This window comes from Vombatus ursinus, unplaced genomic scaffold (assembly GCF_900497805.2).
Source record: "Vombatus ursinus unplaced genomic scaffold, bare-nosed wombat genome assembly UNPS02014870.1, whole genome shotgun sequence".
Lineage (NCBI taxonomy): Eukaryota > Metazoa > Chordata > Mammalia > Diprotodontia > Vombatidae > Vombatus > Vombatus ursinus.
In genome coordinates this window covers 8,273,825-8,289,623 of record NW_020954648.1, presented here as the reverse complement: position 1 = coordinate 8,289,623, position 15,799 = coordinate 8,273,825, and the positions used below count along the sequence as shown (strand labels likewise).

At 38.8% G+C, this 15,799-nt stretch overlaps 1 protein-coding gene across 3 annotated transcripts in view; it reads right to left on the bottom strand.

Annotated features, from left to right (window-relative positions):
* Positions 1-14,437, bottom strand: part of AKR1D1 (aldo-keto reductase family 1 member D1) — a 78,850-nt gene extending 64,413 nt beyond the window's left edge. For all 3 annotated transcript variants that reach the window (XM_027842253.1, XM_027842252.1, XM_027842254.1), the window contains exons 1-2: positions 14,282-14,437; positions 1,466-1,633 (exon numbers count right to left, since the gene is read on the bottom strand). In XM_027842253.1, coding sequence (XP_027698054.1) covers positions 1,466-1,633; positions 14,282-14,416 — 303 coding nt within the window. In that variant the 5' untranslated portion in view covers positions 14,417-14,437. The remainder of the gene's footprint in view (positions 1-1,465; positions 1,634-14,281) is intronic.
* Positions 14,438-15,799: the final 1,362 nt, after the last annotated feature.

Sequence of the window (15,799 nt, the reverse complement as noted above, 5' to 3'; positions counted from 1 at the left end):
ACCGTATGTTCAAAGTTTTTTCCCATAGATGGAGAATTTGGATTTCCTGAAGAAAAGAAAAACTCATGCTTGATGAAAAAATGAGGAAGACTAAAACATGGATATGCTCTTGGAGATTTATTGCAAAATGCAGAGGAAGATACCATCATGCTAAGAAGTATGGAGGCAAAGGTATGTGGAGAAGAGAAGGGAACAAACATTTATTAAGTGCCTACTATGTGTCAGGCACTATGCTAAACCCTTTACAAATATTGTGGCATTTGATCCTCACAACAACCCTGGGAACTAGATGCTATTTTTATCCCCATTTTATAGTTGAGGGAACTGAGGTAGACAGAGGCTAAGTGAGTTGCCCAAGAATTACAGCTAATAAGTGTCTGAAAGCAGATTTGAACTCAGATCTTCCTGACACCAGGTCCTATACTTTATGTACTGTGCCACCTAGTACCTAGAAAGAGGAGGTAATCATCAGAGACAACTGGTACAAGTGGCTATCTGCCACACGTAGATCTCAAATTGTGGATTGATAGGTGGGCTATCTTTATGGAAGTTTTATCAAAAATATTTTGGAGAACCTGTCAAAATACATTAAACCTAGTGATCTCTGCTCACATCTACTGATTCTTTTGGAAACAAAAGCTATAAATCAGAAGAAGCCATACTCTTGATATGTATCTAGTGGTTTTGCTGTCTGGAGTTGAAAATGGAAAGACTTTGGAGCCCAGGTGGTGTTTTCATGCACTCCAGTTGAAGGTCATGTTTTGGTAAGCCATGCATGACGTGTTTATCAGATAGGCAAATGTCACAAAGCGGAGAAGGATAACTATTATAGTGAATGACAGAACTCCTATTCAAAAAGATCTTGAGAGATTACAGCTCTAACACCAAAAGATGAAATTTAACAGGAAATAAATGTAAAACACCAATTGGAGTATTCTAAACCACAGGTGTCAGACTTGAGACATTGAGGCCAGTGGGCTTGAACCAGATTGAAATGTAATTGGGAAATGTTTAACAAAATAAATAAAAATACAATGCAACATAGAAAATGTTAATTTGTGGTTTTCTATGGAATCAATTTCTATTTCAGCTTAATACCACTGTTCTAAGCCTCCCTTCTTCCTTCAAATCTCCTACACCACTTTTCCCCTACCACATAAGCAGATGACTGAGCCTACTACTTGACTGAGGAAAATAGAGGCCGTCTATTTTTCTCATCCCTTTTCTCTATTGACATTGTGGGAAAATTATGACTCATTTTCCCTCTCAATGGGGCTGGGATTCCTTCTTTGGGTCTGTGATAGCCCAAATAATGGTCTAGATTTCTTGCAATGGTTTAGCATTAGTGCCTTACACAGATTGTTTTCAATAACATGCAATTGTTGATAGCAGCTATTTCCTAAATTTTCTTAGCCCTGCCCTATCCTATTATTATAGAAGGAAGAGTGACAGAATAAGTTCTTACTTTGCCACAGTAGAAGATGTCTTCTCGTTTCACTTTTCCTTTAGCAATTTTCTCTTGGATTGCTTTTCCCACTTCATGTTCATTATTATAAATGAGGGCACAATCAAAATGGCGGTACCCAACATCAATGGCAATCCTCACAGACTCTGTGCATAGGTCTTTAGTTTTCTGGAATAAAAAGAGGAAAAAAAAAGTGAACTGGACTTGACTCCAGATTGATTATTTCTAAGAACGTTTCTTTCCTTATATCAACTAAAATTGCTAATTGATAACTCCATTACCCCCCTACTCTTTTCTGCTAATTTATGACCATTATTGTCTTCAAAAGCTGCTCCAGGCTCCCCTTCAGGGAGTCTCATTTAATCAATGGGACCAGCAGAATGTGGTAGCCTCTTCACACTGCCAAGAAGATGTTTTGGGGCTCCGGAAAAACAGTCATGGAATCATATAATCGATCCACTCTGCAATTGTCCAAATGGGGTCATGTCCACCAATAAATTAAGGTACAGTATGAATGGTGTCAGGTGGAGTTGTGTGATTACAGGCTAATCATTGAATCTCTCCAAGTTTCAGTTTCCTCATCTGTAAAGGGATAATAAAACCTGTCCTTTCTACTTCACAAAAAAGTTTTAAGAATCTGAAGAAGTAACATCTAAAGTGATTTACAAACTTTTAAAAGTCGTGTGAGAGCCAAATATTTAATTTATTTACTTATCTTTAGTTTTCAACATTCCGTTTTATAAGATTTTGCGTTTTAAATTTTCTCCCCCTCCTTCTCCTTCCCCCTTCCCAAGATGGCATGCAATCTGATATGGCCATACATGTACAATCATATTAAACATATTTCCACATTAGTCATGTTGTAAAGAAGAATTAAAACCAAAGGGAAAAACCATGAGAAAGACAAAAACAAAAAGAGGAAAAATAGTATGCTTTGACCTGCATTCAGACTCCATAGTTCCTTCTCTGGATGTGGACAGCATTTTCCATTACAAGTCTTTTGGAATTGTCTTAGATCATTGCATTGCTGAGAAGAGCTAAGTTTATCAAAGTTGATCATTGCACAATGTTACTGTTACTGTATACAACATTTTCCCTGGTCCTGCTCACTTCACTCAGCATCAGTTCATGCAAGTAAAAGCCAAATATTTTAGTAATTATAAGTATTAACATTATTTAATAATGGATAATAATAAAAGTTCTCAAAATGTCAGTCTTAAAAATAGGAAACGTGTCCACTGCCATTCCAGGCAGAAGTAATCAACTTGGAGCTGTAACTTCTAGTGTTGAGGAGTTAAGCAATATTAAAAACCTGATCATCTCACTTTCCTGGCCTCTTGGAATGATTATTACAGAATATGGGCCTCACTATTCTACTACTAGTGTAAATGTACAGGACTTTGTGCCCCTTGGAGTTTCACTTGATAATGTTTGAGAATCCTTCTTCAATTTGCCCTTCACATGAGGTTATATATCTCTCTTTGGATTAGAATCTTGGGCTCCAGTATAAGGGACAATTGACTCATTTAGACCTTGGGTTCCTATGAAAATAGGGATCCCTAGGTCAGGGCATACTGATCTCTGTATCTGTGGGTGACAGAAAAGAGTCTGGGGACTATCCTAATGGCCACAGATTTTGTTAACTAGGCTTTTATTTTATATTGACATTATGTGGCTTCTACCCAGGAAAGATGATAATATCCTCTCAATCACTTTCTTATTCCCGTAATTGATCCCCCTTCAGTATACTGTTAAAATGAAGATTTTTTTTGACAGTATAGGAAAGGTAATCCAGAAGTAATAAAAAAAAAAAAAACTTCTAAGGAAGTGGAAAGAAATTAAAACCAATGTCAGGAAGGTGGGGAATGGAAGAATGGATTACAGCGAAGGCAGAAGGAAAAAAGAGAAGAAAAGGCAAACTATTGGAGCTAAACAACATTGAAAGTTGATTCCAAGTCTTATTTGATCTCTAATATCCACATTTTCATTGGCGCAGGTAGCAAAACACACCCTAGAATTTTCCAAACACTCTACTGAAGGTGGGGCACATAACTGTCTTGAAAGGGATTTGTGTGAATCAACAACCAAAATCATTGGCTATTTTCAACTACAACTCCTGTGCAAATATACTCACTTTCTTCAATGAAACAAAGTTTAAATCAAAGTCAACGAAAATGAGACACCGTGATAAATTCATTCTAATCATCAATAAGTCTGACTATTTATTTAATATATTATGAAGGAAAAGGGTCAAATTTGAACTATTCCTTCAAAATTAACAGGAGTACAATCTGTCAGTTATCATCAGTTAACATAGGCTCATGACACAGATAAATTGTGGTGTTGTGCTAGTTGTTGAATTTGAATTCGACGTGGATAAAAAAGCAAAATAATCTTTGTATGGAAATTGAAAGCATACTATCCACTATATTTCTCAATATTGTTAAATTTGGTAAATACAATACAAGAAACTGTTTTTAAAATTGCTACATTAAAAACTGAAACAATCAGAATGATTATACATAATTGGTTGAAATTTTCAACAATTACGTTTAAATTGCCTAAATTTATTGTCCCTAATTTATATATATATATATATATATATATATATATATATATATATATATAACCAGTTTGAAGAAAAAAGTCTACTGGAACTGCTAAAACTAGTACCAGTAAAGATAGTTGAGATAGTTTAAGTAGCAGAATGATAGAAATAAAGTAAAAAGTCAAAATATAGAAAATACTATCTATGTTATTTGTCATTATGATTCATGAATACTATCATCAACAATGGGAAAAGACCCTTGTGTTTGTTTCATATGAATATTTTAGCTACAGTTAGGAGTGTGTGCTGGAGTCAGCTTTAAAGGGCTTAAAAGAGCCAATTGTTAAATTTTCAGTGTGAGCATTTACAGTTCAGAAATTGGCAAATGCTACAAATCAGGGCTTGAGTAATTATTTTTTTTTTATTCTAGGCTTACAGTGATAAAGAAAATGGTCCCATGGGTAAATTAACCCTTCTATGCAAACGACACCCAAGTCTATATATCCAGTTCTCAACTCTCTCCTGAGCTCCAACCAACTGTTTGCTAGGAAGGACTAAGATGGTTAAGAGGAAATTAAACCCCAAGAGAGTGAAGCAATATTAATTAAGTTAAATTCAATGTAAGAGATATTTATGAAATATGGCAATGTCAACTCCCATGGATTCAACTATCCTCTCTACCCAGATGATTCCCAAACATCTCAAGCTTAACACATTCCCAAACAAAACTTATTATTCAGCCCCAAACCACCCCTTTTATTAACTTTTCTATTTTATTAGGGTACCATGAACTTCCCAATCACTTAGGTTCAAAACTTCCAAGTGGTCCTATACTCTTCACCCTCTTTTATCCAAATGTAGTCAGTTACTAAATCTATCTTCACATCCTATCCAGTGAACCACCAAGGAAGCCATTGCCTACTCAAATTGGTTGTAAGGTTATCTACCTTACAATTCTCCTCCTTTGTCCTACCAGGAATAGAGACCCTCTGGATATTGACCTCTAAAGACTAAGACTCCCAACCTGGGAGAGATAATCCATTCAACTATGTCACTGGGGCTGAGCTATCCTAATTGGTGGGTGAATGAACACTCACTCAATTACCTGTATCCAGGTAGTTCAAAAATGTGCATCCCATCTCATCCAGTCATTCACCAGGAAACCAGGGCCTACCTGGCATGGGCATCTTGTCATGTGATTTGCCATAGTATATATTACCACCTCATGCCCCCTTTCCCTATCCTGTTGTTGGAACATAATCAAATCAATGTTACTAGAAAGGGTATGATAATCAACTCTCCTATGGCTCCATTGATAATCTCCATGACTCCCCAGATCAAAACTTCCTTTCCTGGCCACTAATCCTCTATATGTGTTATCTCATCCCACTACAATGGAATCTCCTTAAGGCCAACAACAGTTTCATTTTTGTATTTGTATCCATAGATCCTAGTATGGTGTCAGGCATATATTAAGCACTTAAATGCTATTTATTCATTGAATAATATATCTCAGATTCATTCTTTTTTCTCCATTTGCACACCACCACCCTAGTCGACATCTTCATCATCTCTTCCTCAGACAACGGTCACAGCAACCAAGCTTTCTACCTTGTCTTCCATACAACTGTCAAATTATAATTCCTAAAGCCCAAGTCCAACCATGTCACTGTCCTGATCAGGGAGCTTCAGTGGCTTTCTGTCGTCTATAAGATAAAATATAAAACACACATAATGGCATTGAAAACTCTTCACAATCTAATTCCAACCCATCTTCCCAGATTGATTCTATATTATTCCTTTTCACCCACTGTGGGCCTGACATATTTGCTTACTTGCTGTTCCCCATACAACATTCCATCTCCTTTCTTTAGTGCAGGCTATTTCTCATATTTGGATGTACATGAAACCACAAATCTCCATCACATGCAAGCTGCTTTTTCTTTTACATATAAAATAAATTCAACATGCAGCTTTCAAAGCTCTCCACTTTGTCTATTTCTTTCTGGACTTCCTCATGTTCTCTCCTGTGCTTTTAAAAAAATGTTTCAATGACTTCCTTGCCTTCCCTTTTCACTTCCTTCCTTCACTTCCCACAGATATACATGCATAGTCAAACAAAACGAATTCCCATATTGGCCACGTTTGAAAATGCATGTCTCTTTCTACCTTGAAAAGCATGGGAAGCATGTAGTGTGCTTCTTCATTGGAAGCCAGAGGAGCTGAGATTCCTCTGGAATCTTGGTTGGTCATCAAAGTTGTTTTTCTTTACATAACCTCTCATTACTATTAGACTCCTTTCTTTGGCGAAGATTCATTTAAAAAACAAACAAACAAACAAAGAAGCGGACCTTATTCATGGATTACCATGATGCCCCTAGAAATGTAGTTGTGAAATGGCTCATGCTTATGCCCCTGGTTAGAGAGCAAAACTCTCCAACAATGGGCTGGAGGGTTGAGATCCTAGCCCTACACTTGCAAAAGGCAGTCTTTTCTGTGTCACTCCTAGAACAGGTCATCTTTTGTGGTCTTGAAGAAGGGGCGGAAGATCAATGGCCACCTCTCCCACCTACTCTCCTTATTCATTAGAGCTCTCCAAAATCTTGTACAGTTCACACAAAAAAACTAGGCCAACATTAGGCAAAATTGCAGCCACATTGACCCCAATGTTGTTGTCATCATTGTCTTCTCTCAATTTCTCTCTCTCTCTCTTTCTCTCCCCCCACTATAGTCTGAGGCTTGAACTAGCGGTTTCCTCTCTTACCAATTTGGGAAGACCTACAACTCCCAGGATATTTGTGACCAGCCAATGCCTTTCCAGAGGTTGTTAAATTCATAATGTTGCTATTATTGTATAAATTGTTCTCTGGGTTCTGCATCAATCCTTTCAAGTATTTCTAGATTTGTCTGAAATTGTCCCTTTGGTAATTTATTATAGAGCAATAATATTTCATCATATTCACATACCACAACCTGTTCAGTCATTCCCCAAATTATGGGCAACCCCTTAATTTCCAGTTCTTTGCTATAGTATAAGTTGCTGCTATAAACATTCTTATTCACATGGGCCCTTTTCTTCTCCCTTTGATCTCCTTGCAGCGTAGGCCTAGTGGTGGTATCACTGAGTCAAGAGTATGCAAAGTTTAGTTCATTTGCGGGGCATAGCTTCAAATTGCCTTCCAGAATGGTTGGATCAATTCATGGCTCCAACAGTGCTCGGCAATCAACTTAAAGACTTGAATGAGGAGAAGCTACCCAATAACTTTTGATACAGGAACCCCTAGAAAATCTATTGGTAAAAAGAGGAATCTAATAGTGATTTTAGTGAGCCACCAGTCAAGAGAGTTAAGTGAGGAGTTCCAAGTAGGGTGAAGAAAGGAAAATGGGAAATAGAGTAGAACTAGGAAGAAAAACTGGGCTTTTGGAGGTAACAGGGAAAAAAGACATAGATTTGGAAGGTCTGAGTTTGAAAGATTGGGCCATTGCCCAGTACAAATATTTAGAATGAAAAAATCTCTAAGAATCTGCAATAAATACCTTTATGGCCAATTGTTCAAGGTGAGCTGGACTGACACTGGACAAAACTGTACCCCTACATCCCCTTTCTTCACCTGTCTGTGCCCTTTATTCCCATTACTCACTTCCCTTCACCTTTCAGCTGCCCAGTATCTCTGTTTTCTAATGCCACCTCCTCTCCGTCTATATCAATACAGGAGCAAATTTGGTGACCATCAGATCTGTTGATCAAACAGCCCTCCACTAGAGACTGCCCTGGTGCCTCATTGTGGCAAGGCTGTAACCCTGTAATCTTGAAGGTCATTGCCAATAGAAAATGACTTCTGGTTGGTTCTAGCAAAGATTTTGAGTGTGGTCATCAGGACAGGCTGTGTCTATGGTCTATACTAGCTAACACCGGCCGTTAAATCTGACAAGCAGTTATTGTGCCCACTAAAGTGCCAGGCGCCCAGGATCCAAAATCCCTCCACCCATCCCCCCAAAATCGTCTTTGCCTTTAAAGAACTCACATTATCCTAGAGGAAAACACGATATACACAGATAGAGAAGGGAAGGAGAGGGAGAGGAATTAAGAATTTATTAAATGCCTCTTGTGTGCCATGTGCTAAGCACTTTACAAATATCTCGTTTGATATTCACGACAACTTTGTGAGGTAGGTGTTAGTATCCCCATTTTTTTAATATTTGAGGAAACTGAAGCAGATAAGAGTTTAAGTGATGTGTACAGGGTGACACAGCTAGGGAATGTCTGAGGCTGGATTTTAACTGGGATCTTCCTGACTCTAAACCCAGTGCTCCCATCCACTATGCCACCCAGCTGCTTATGAAAAAAAAAAAATTTGCATAAATGTAAAGTATATGCAGGTGGATTTTTGTTACAGCAACTCATAGAGACAACCTATCAAAGTGTGGCAAAATTTTCATCCGTATTGGCACAGAGGACTGCATTGATGAAATAATGAATCTTCTCAAGTATTGACATCTAAGACCAAGTCACACATGCTAAGTGTACATGTAGCATAATGCCTGGCATGCAGTAATTAATAACTATTTATTGACTATTATTGACATGAGTTTTCTGTATCAACTCCTCAAGGCATTTGTACTTGGAACTTAAAAAGAAAATCTCAAATTATGGAATGAAACTTTCACAGATCACCTAAGTATAGAAATAGGAAGGACCTTGGAGATCATTTAGCCCATCCCTTGTTTGACAAAACAGGAAACTAAGCGAAGGTCCAGAGAGGGTGGCTACATGCATAAAGTCACATAGCAGAGCCAGGCATTCTGACATTCTCTTGCAGGATAGTTCCTCTGCCTGGCCTCCCAAAAGATGCATTCAACTGCCACAATGCTAACCCCACTGCAACCTCAAAAAGCAGCTTCTAGCCATCAACAAATACATGGGGAGAAATTTTTGACAGCCGGGGCCTGGAAAATCGTACTACTAAGGCTTTAATCCTTAAGGTGATTGCAGGAGTATAGTAGAAATCTTTGGACTTTTGGACTTTCCCTCCTGCCTCAGGCTTCCCTGGGCCACTGTCACGAGGGAGATTTGGTGGCGGCCTGGATTGTGATTTCTGGAGGTCTGCTCCTGGGAGTTGTTAGGGGTAGAGGAACGTGTGTGGTCTGTCACTGCCTTCCTCCAGGATGGCAGCTAGAGGGACCCTAACACAAGTCTGCTTGTCAGGACACTGATATCCTTCCCCTTTTACTCTCTTCTCTTCCTTTCTCAACATGAGCACAGGCTGCGGCTCCCTCTTCCCATTTAAATTCTGTCTCCACATTTCCAGTGTTTTCTATTTTCTGGCAGTCAGTGCAATTTGATGTAGTTTAAAAAAAAAAGAAAAGAAAAAGGAAAACCTCCTTTCTCACATCCAAAATGCCGTATCCACTTCCTATGCTGTTTCTACCTTTGTTAACCATTTCTAAAAGCAAAGAGAGGTGTTGGAATGCATTTTCTTCATCAACAAATTATACAGTAAGATTCTATAAACCTTTTATGTCTTAGTGCCTAATTAGAATGTCAACTCCTTGTAAGTTGGAAGCATGAATTTCTTTTGTATCTCTACTTTCTACCAGAAAGGTTTTAATTAAGTGAAGGTTATTTGATTTCAGGTAGGGAATTTCCCTCTACTCTTCCACAGGCAAAAAGCAACTACTTAGTTCTAGAGAATGCCTAGGGAGTTACTGGAAGCTGGTAGAGGTTAAATGATTTGTTTAGAGTAAGGAGCTCGTCTGAGGTCACCGAACTAGAAAACTCAGATTCTAGGTAATATGATCAGAGCTCTAGGTCTGGAAGGGAAGTCAGAGGTCCACCCCTTGTTTTATAGATGAGGAGATGAGGGCAAAGAAGGTGAAGTAATTTGCCTGAGGTTACACAGGCGGTAAACCGGAAGATTCTAGAGCCAGAATTCTTCTGCCATATAAGGTCCACCTGTTTCCAAGATCAGTTCTCTATCACATGCCTCTACTGAAAACACACCAAAAAATCCTAAGTAGTTCGGTAAGTAGAGTATTGAGCCTGGGGTCAGGAAGACTTTAGTTCTAATCTGGCCTTAGATACTTACTAGATGGGTGACCTTGGGCAAGTCACTTAACCTCTATTTGCCCAACTTTCCTCAGCTATAAATAGAGATAATAATAGCACCTCCCTTCCAGGGTGGTTGTGAGGATCAAATGAGAAAACATTTATAAAGCACTTAGCATGTGCCTGGAACATAGTGGGAACTTAATAAGGGCTAGTTTCCTTTCTTCCTAAGTCTCAAAGAACTGAATATTCACAGATACAAGTCAGATGCACTTTTTCCTAGATATGCTCACATACAACCAGGCCTGCAATCTTCTTTGATGCACTAATATAACCACAGAGAACTGCAGTCACATTGGAATGGGACATCAGCAATATGCTCACACACGGTCACAAATGTATTCTCCATATGCTCCTATGTGGCCATCCAGTCAATATCTGGCAGAGACAGGACCTAAATTCAGATTTTTCTTACTCTAGGGGAGGCTTCTGTCCACTAGGCTGACTGTCAGTGTTCCAGGCATCTCTCTAGAGCTGTGGGAGCTCAGTTGCTAGTCCATGTCAGTAGAGGTTATTTCCATTTAAATCATAGATATGGACCAAAAAAAAAATGCTCACCAGTACCAACGACAGCTAGTAACCACAGTGCCAAGATCCACTGGCACTGGACTTTCTCCTTATTGATGGAAATCAATGCCCCTTGCCTGTCTGAGGGGCAGGAAAGAATTGGTGGGAGCCTATCTATCCTCCCTCCCTTGGAATTTTCCTCAAGTGTTCCTCCAGTTCTTCAGTCTCTTGGGGCTCTGCAGCTGCTTTGGGAGCTTCTGGCTTCCAGCTTTGGGAGAGAAGATAGATGATGACAATTACACTTGAGGTTGCTGAAGGAAAAGATTCTGGGAAGAAGCTGGTAGTCTCTGTCCTGTCCCTATCCCCAGCTTGCCTACACTAGAGACTTTGGGGAACTTCCTCTTGAGAGACACCTAGGACTTTCTCTTAGTTGAGCAGTTACTCCACTTTCAATGGGACAGCTGCTTCACTCTTTATTGTCTGATATATATCTTCTTGTTTACTTTCTCCAAATTCTGTTTTGCTATCAAATTGGATAAATGGATTTCTTTGGTAAGTACTGTGTGGGTTCATTGTGGAACTGATATTTGGTGGTGAAGGGTTCAAGCTTGGGGTCCTGCTTCTCCTCAATTAATGAAACAGGATCAGAATTTAGATTGAACCTGAAAACCTCATCCCAAGACAAGTAATATGTAAGAGAGCAGGTAGATATACTAGCCTGGCACCCCTGCTCTCTTAGAAGGGCCCCATCTGGCCCCAACTTCCTGCTTACTCTCCTAGTCTCTTTTGGAGAAAGGTGAGAGGAGAAGAGGCTAGAGATATCCATTCTACCTCCCTTCAAGTCACATGACACTCCTATGCTACATGTGGGAGATAGCCCTTGCCATATATATCATCTTAAAGGTTCCCAAGAGATTTATGCATGTATTTCTCACAAGAATCATAATCACATGGACTATGGTACACACATTCAAATTAATGAATGAATAAGCTTTTATTGTGCTTACTATGTGCAAACATTATAGATAAAAATGGAAAAGCAGAGACAAGCCCTGCTCTCAAGGAGCTTATATTCAATAGGGACAATAACATATATGGATTTCAGCTGCCTGAAAGTCAGATGGAAAGATCCATGGGTTTTGGAGTACAGCAGTAAAGCAGATTGGAATGCATCTTTAATGTCATTTCCACTGACAGAACCATATCCATTCTGACATTGAGCCCTTTGATGGTGCTAAGGATTTTGGTGGTTCTTTTTGGGTTCTTGAATAGCTGGGGTTGCTGAGGAGAAAAAGGCTATTGTTCGTACCTGTAGAAACAGTTGCCAGAAGGCATCTCTTCAAGGCCCACTTCACTGCATGATGGCTGTAGAGGCCCAGCTGGAAGCAGGACCAGTGGTCTGGGATGGAGCAGGCAGTCCCAGGCTTCTTTCAAGTCCCAGCATAAATCCCACCCCAATATTTAGTATTTTATTTTCCCCCAGTTACATGTAAAAACAATTTTTAACATGCGTTTTTAGAACTTTGAGTTCCAAATTCTCTCCCTTCCTCCCTCTCCACCCTCACTGAGAAGGCAAGCAATTCAATATAGGTTATTCATGAGTAGTCATGCAAAACATATCCATAATAGCCATGTTGTGAAAGAAAACATAGACAAGAAAAAAAACTGAAGAAAAATAAAGTAAAAAAAAAAAAGGATGCTTTAATCTATATTCAGACTCCATCAGTTCTTTATTTGGGAATGGAGAGGATTTTCATAATAAGTCCTTCAGAGTTGTCTTAGATCGTTGGATTGCTGAAAGTACTGTCATTCACAGCTGATCATCTTACAGTATTGCTATTACTTTGTACACAGTACATTTCACTTTGCATAAGCAGATGCAAGTTTTTCCAGAAGGCCTGTTCTAATCATTCCCTTGTGGATTATATCCTTTTATCTATCGAGAGACTGTTTGTACAAAGTTCCTTTATATTGTGAGCTCCTTGAAAACAGGGACTGTTTGTGCTTTTCTTTGTGTCCCCAGTATTTAGCCTGGCACATAGTAGGTGTTTAATAAATACTTATTGACTGACTTCATCCCAGAGCATTTGGGCTGATGGTCCTAGGCTACCTCCAGTAGGAGTCTGAAGAGAAGTGGTAGTTGAGGTATGACAGTGATTTGATTTGCCTGACACATGCTACTTTTCTCTCCTTTGTGGTCCCTTGTTGATAAGCTAGGCTGACTTGGCTGTCCACTAGGTGGCTAGGTCAGCAGAGAAGTAGTCACACACTGATTCATTCTCATATACACAGCCAGCTAGAGATGTCTCTCTCTCTCTCTTTTTCTCTCTCTGTCTCTGTCTCTCTGTCTCTCTCTTTCCCTACACACACACACACACACACACACACACACACACACACACACACACATGCATACATTCTGTTTCATAATCTCTCCTCAGATTCATTAGCCTCTAAAATTTAAATACAGAGAAACCAATAGTGACTTCCTACCATATATCATAACCACATCCCAGAGTAATGAATAACAAATAAAAGTGGAAGCCCATGCAGATGGCTAACCATCCTTGAACCTTTTACTCATTCTAAGTTCAAAAATAATTCACATAAGAGAACAATGACCTCAACCTGTGTTACAGGGGAAAGAGCACTGAATTTGGAATCAAAGTCCTTGGGGTTCAAATCTCAGCTCTTCCACTTACTATCCAAGTGTGGTTGGGAAGTCAAGTAACCTCTCTGGGACTTAGTTTCCTCATTTGTAAAATGAAGGGGTTGAATGAGATGATCTAAGTTTCCTTCAGCTCTAAATCTATGACATATGGCTCACAAATCCAAAGAACATTTCTATATTGACCTACTGCAGTGCTTCTCAAGTATTTTGATCTCAAGACCTCTTAAAAATTATGGAAGAGACCAAAGAGCTTTTGTTTATGTGGATTATATCTATCAATGTTTATCATATTAGAAATTAAAACTGATAATATTTTTTCAATATTTGTTTATTCATTTAAAATGATAAAGCCATTAAATATTATTACAAATAACATTTTAAAATGAAAAATATCTATATTTTTCAAAACAAAACATTAGTAAGAATAGCATTGTTTTGTTATGTTGTTATTGTTATTTTTGCAAATCTCTTTAATGTCTGGCTTAATAGAAGACATTTGAATTCTCATATTTGTTTTTACATTCAATTTGTTGCAATATGTTATTTTGGTTGAAGCATATAGAAAGGAAATCTGGCTTCACACAGATAAGTAGTTGGAAAAGGAAGGAGCATCTTAACAGACAAATAATGTCAGTGTTATCATAAAAATAGTTTTGACCTCATGGAACCCCCTGAAAGGGTTTGTGGATTTCTACACTCAGAATTTCTGGCCTACTGGATCAACAAAAAGAGGTCAATAGAAAGATACAATTCTTTATGTAAAATATTCATTAGCATTTAAAGGAATATCAGTGATATTCTTTAGGGTAAATACTCAACCCTTTTCTTAGTACCCACAGAAAAGAATAACAGTCCTTTGAAATTAGGCTTATGCAGAGCAAGCTATGACTGTCCAATCTGCTCAAAATAAAGTTTATACAAGTATGTCTCAAAACAAAGTTGCTATAATAATGACACAGTAGGAAAAAAAAGAAATCATCTTACTTTTTCGGAAAAGGTACCGAGCCCAATGATGGGAATGCTATTTCCATCATTCAAAGGTATTCGGTGATCATTGGCAGTAAAGTTCATGGTGCAGAAGGGGAGAGCTAAGGCTTGGATTTCCAAATTTGCTGGCATGTCTGAGCTTTGTGTAAAACAGCCTGGGAGCGGGGGTGGTACTGGTAGGTAGGAGGGACAACTAGAGGGAGGTGGTAAGTTAAATATCAGTTTCTTAACCTTTTCTATGCCAGGGAAATAAACTATTGTTGTTCTTCAACTTGACCTTCTGGTTTTCCCAAGGGAAACGTTAAAAAAATTAAGAAAACATATTTTATCCTTGAAAATGACTGCCACAATAAAAGGATTCCATGGTTAACTTGGATCAGCCATACTTCTTTTATTCCTCAAGCTACAGAACCCCTTTTACCCCATACCAAAAGGGCTGAGGGATGGAAGGTTATGGTGGTCAGCAAAATAGACCACAGAAAATGGGTAAGAAATGATGCTTAAATTCATTGTATTTTTAAGTCAATTTTTAAAATTCTGAACTTAAACATTAAAAAGCATTTCCATAGGCACAAAAGAACACAAAAAGAGGATTGTATGTGAAACTAATTTCCATTTTAATTCACTTGCGTTAAAAAAAAAAAATAAAGTAGTCCACAACAAACATTTATTAAGCACTTACTTTGTGCGGGCACTGTCCTAAACAGTGGGGATAAAAAGAAAGGCAAAACATGTTCCCTGCCTTCAAGGATCTCACATTCCAATAGTTAATAAATATAGTCAGTAAGTATTATTAGGCACTTATTACGTGCTAGGCCTGTGCGAAGCCGGGGTATACAAATACAGGGGGAAAAAGAAGTCTTTGCCCTCAAGGAATTTATAATCTAATCTACAATATGCAAAAGGAAGCTGAAAATAGGGGTAGGGAGTATCAAATCTGGGGACATGGTAGAGAAGTCAGTCAGAGCAGTCCCAAAGTACTGCAGCCAGGTGAAAAATTTGGACATGTCTAAGCTGAGCCTCCTCCTTAAACAGAGGTTTGGAGTTCATGGTCCCACCTTCCAATTTGAGAGGCTGAGGGTAGCAATGAAGTGGAATTGCTGAGCCTCAACAGATCTTACTGGATGATGAGGACAATGGAGGAAACAACATGGAAGCAATTATTTACATACAAATTATTCACAGAGTAAAAGGAAAGCAATTTCAGAGGGAAGGAACTAGTAGCTTAAGGGTGGGGGGGGGGGGGGGGACAGACGGTGATATCTCCTGCAGAAAGTGCTATTTGAACTGAGTCTGGAAGGAAAGGAGGGAAATCAGGAGGTGAAGGTGAGGTGGGAGAGCATTACAGGCATGGTGAACGGTCAGTGAAAAGGCACTGAGTCAGGAGACGAGTGTCACGTGTGAGGAAGAGCAGTAAGACTAGAGAGTCACATGGAAAGAGCAAATTGTGAGAACACTGGAAGATAGGAATGGGGTGAGGTTGTGAAAGGCTTTAAAAGTCCAACAGGATTTTAT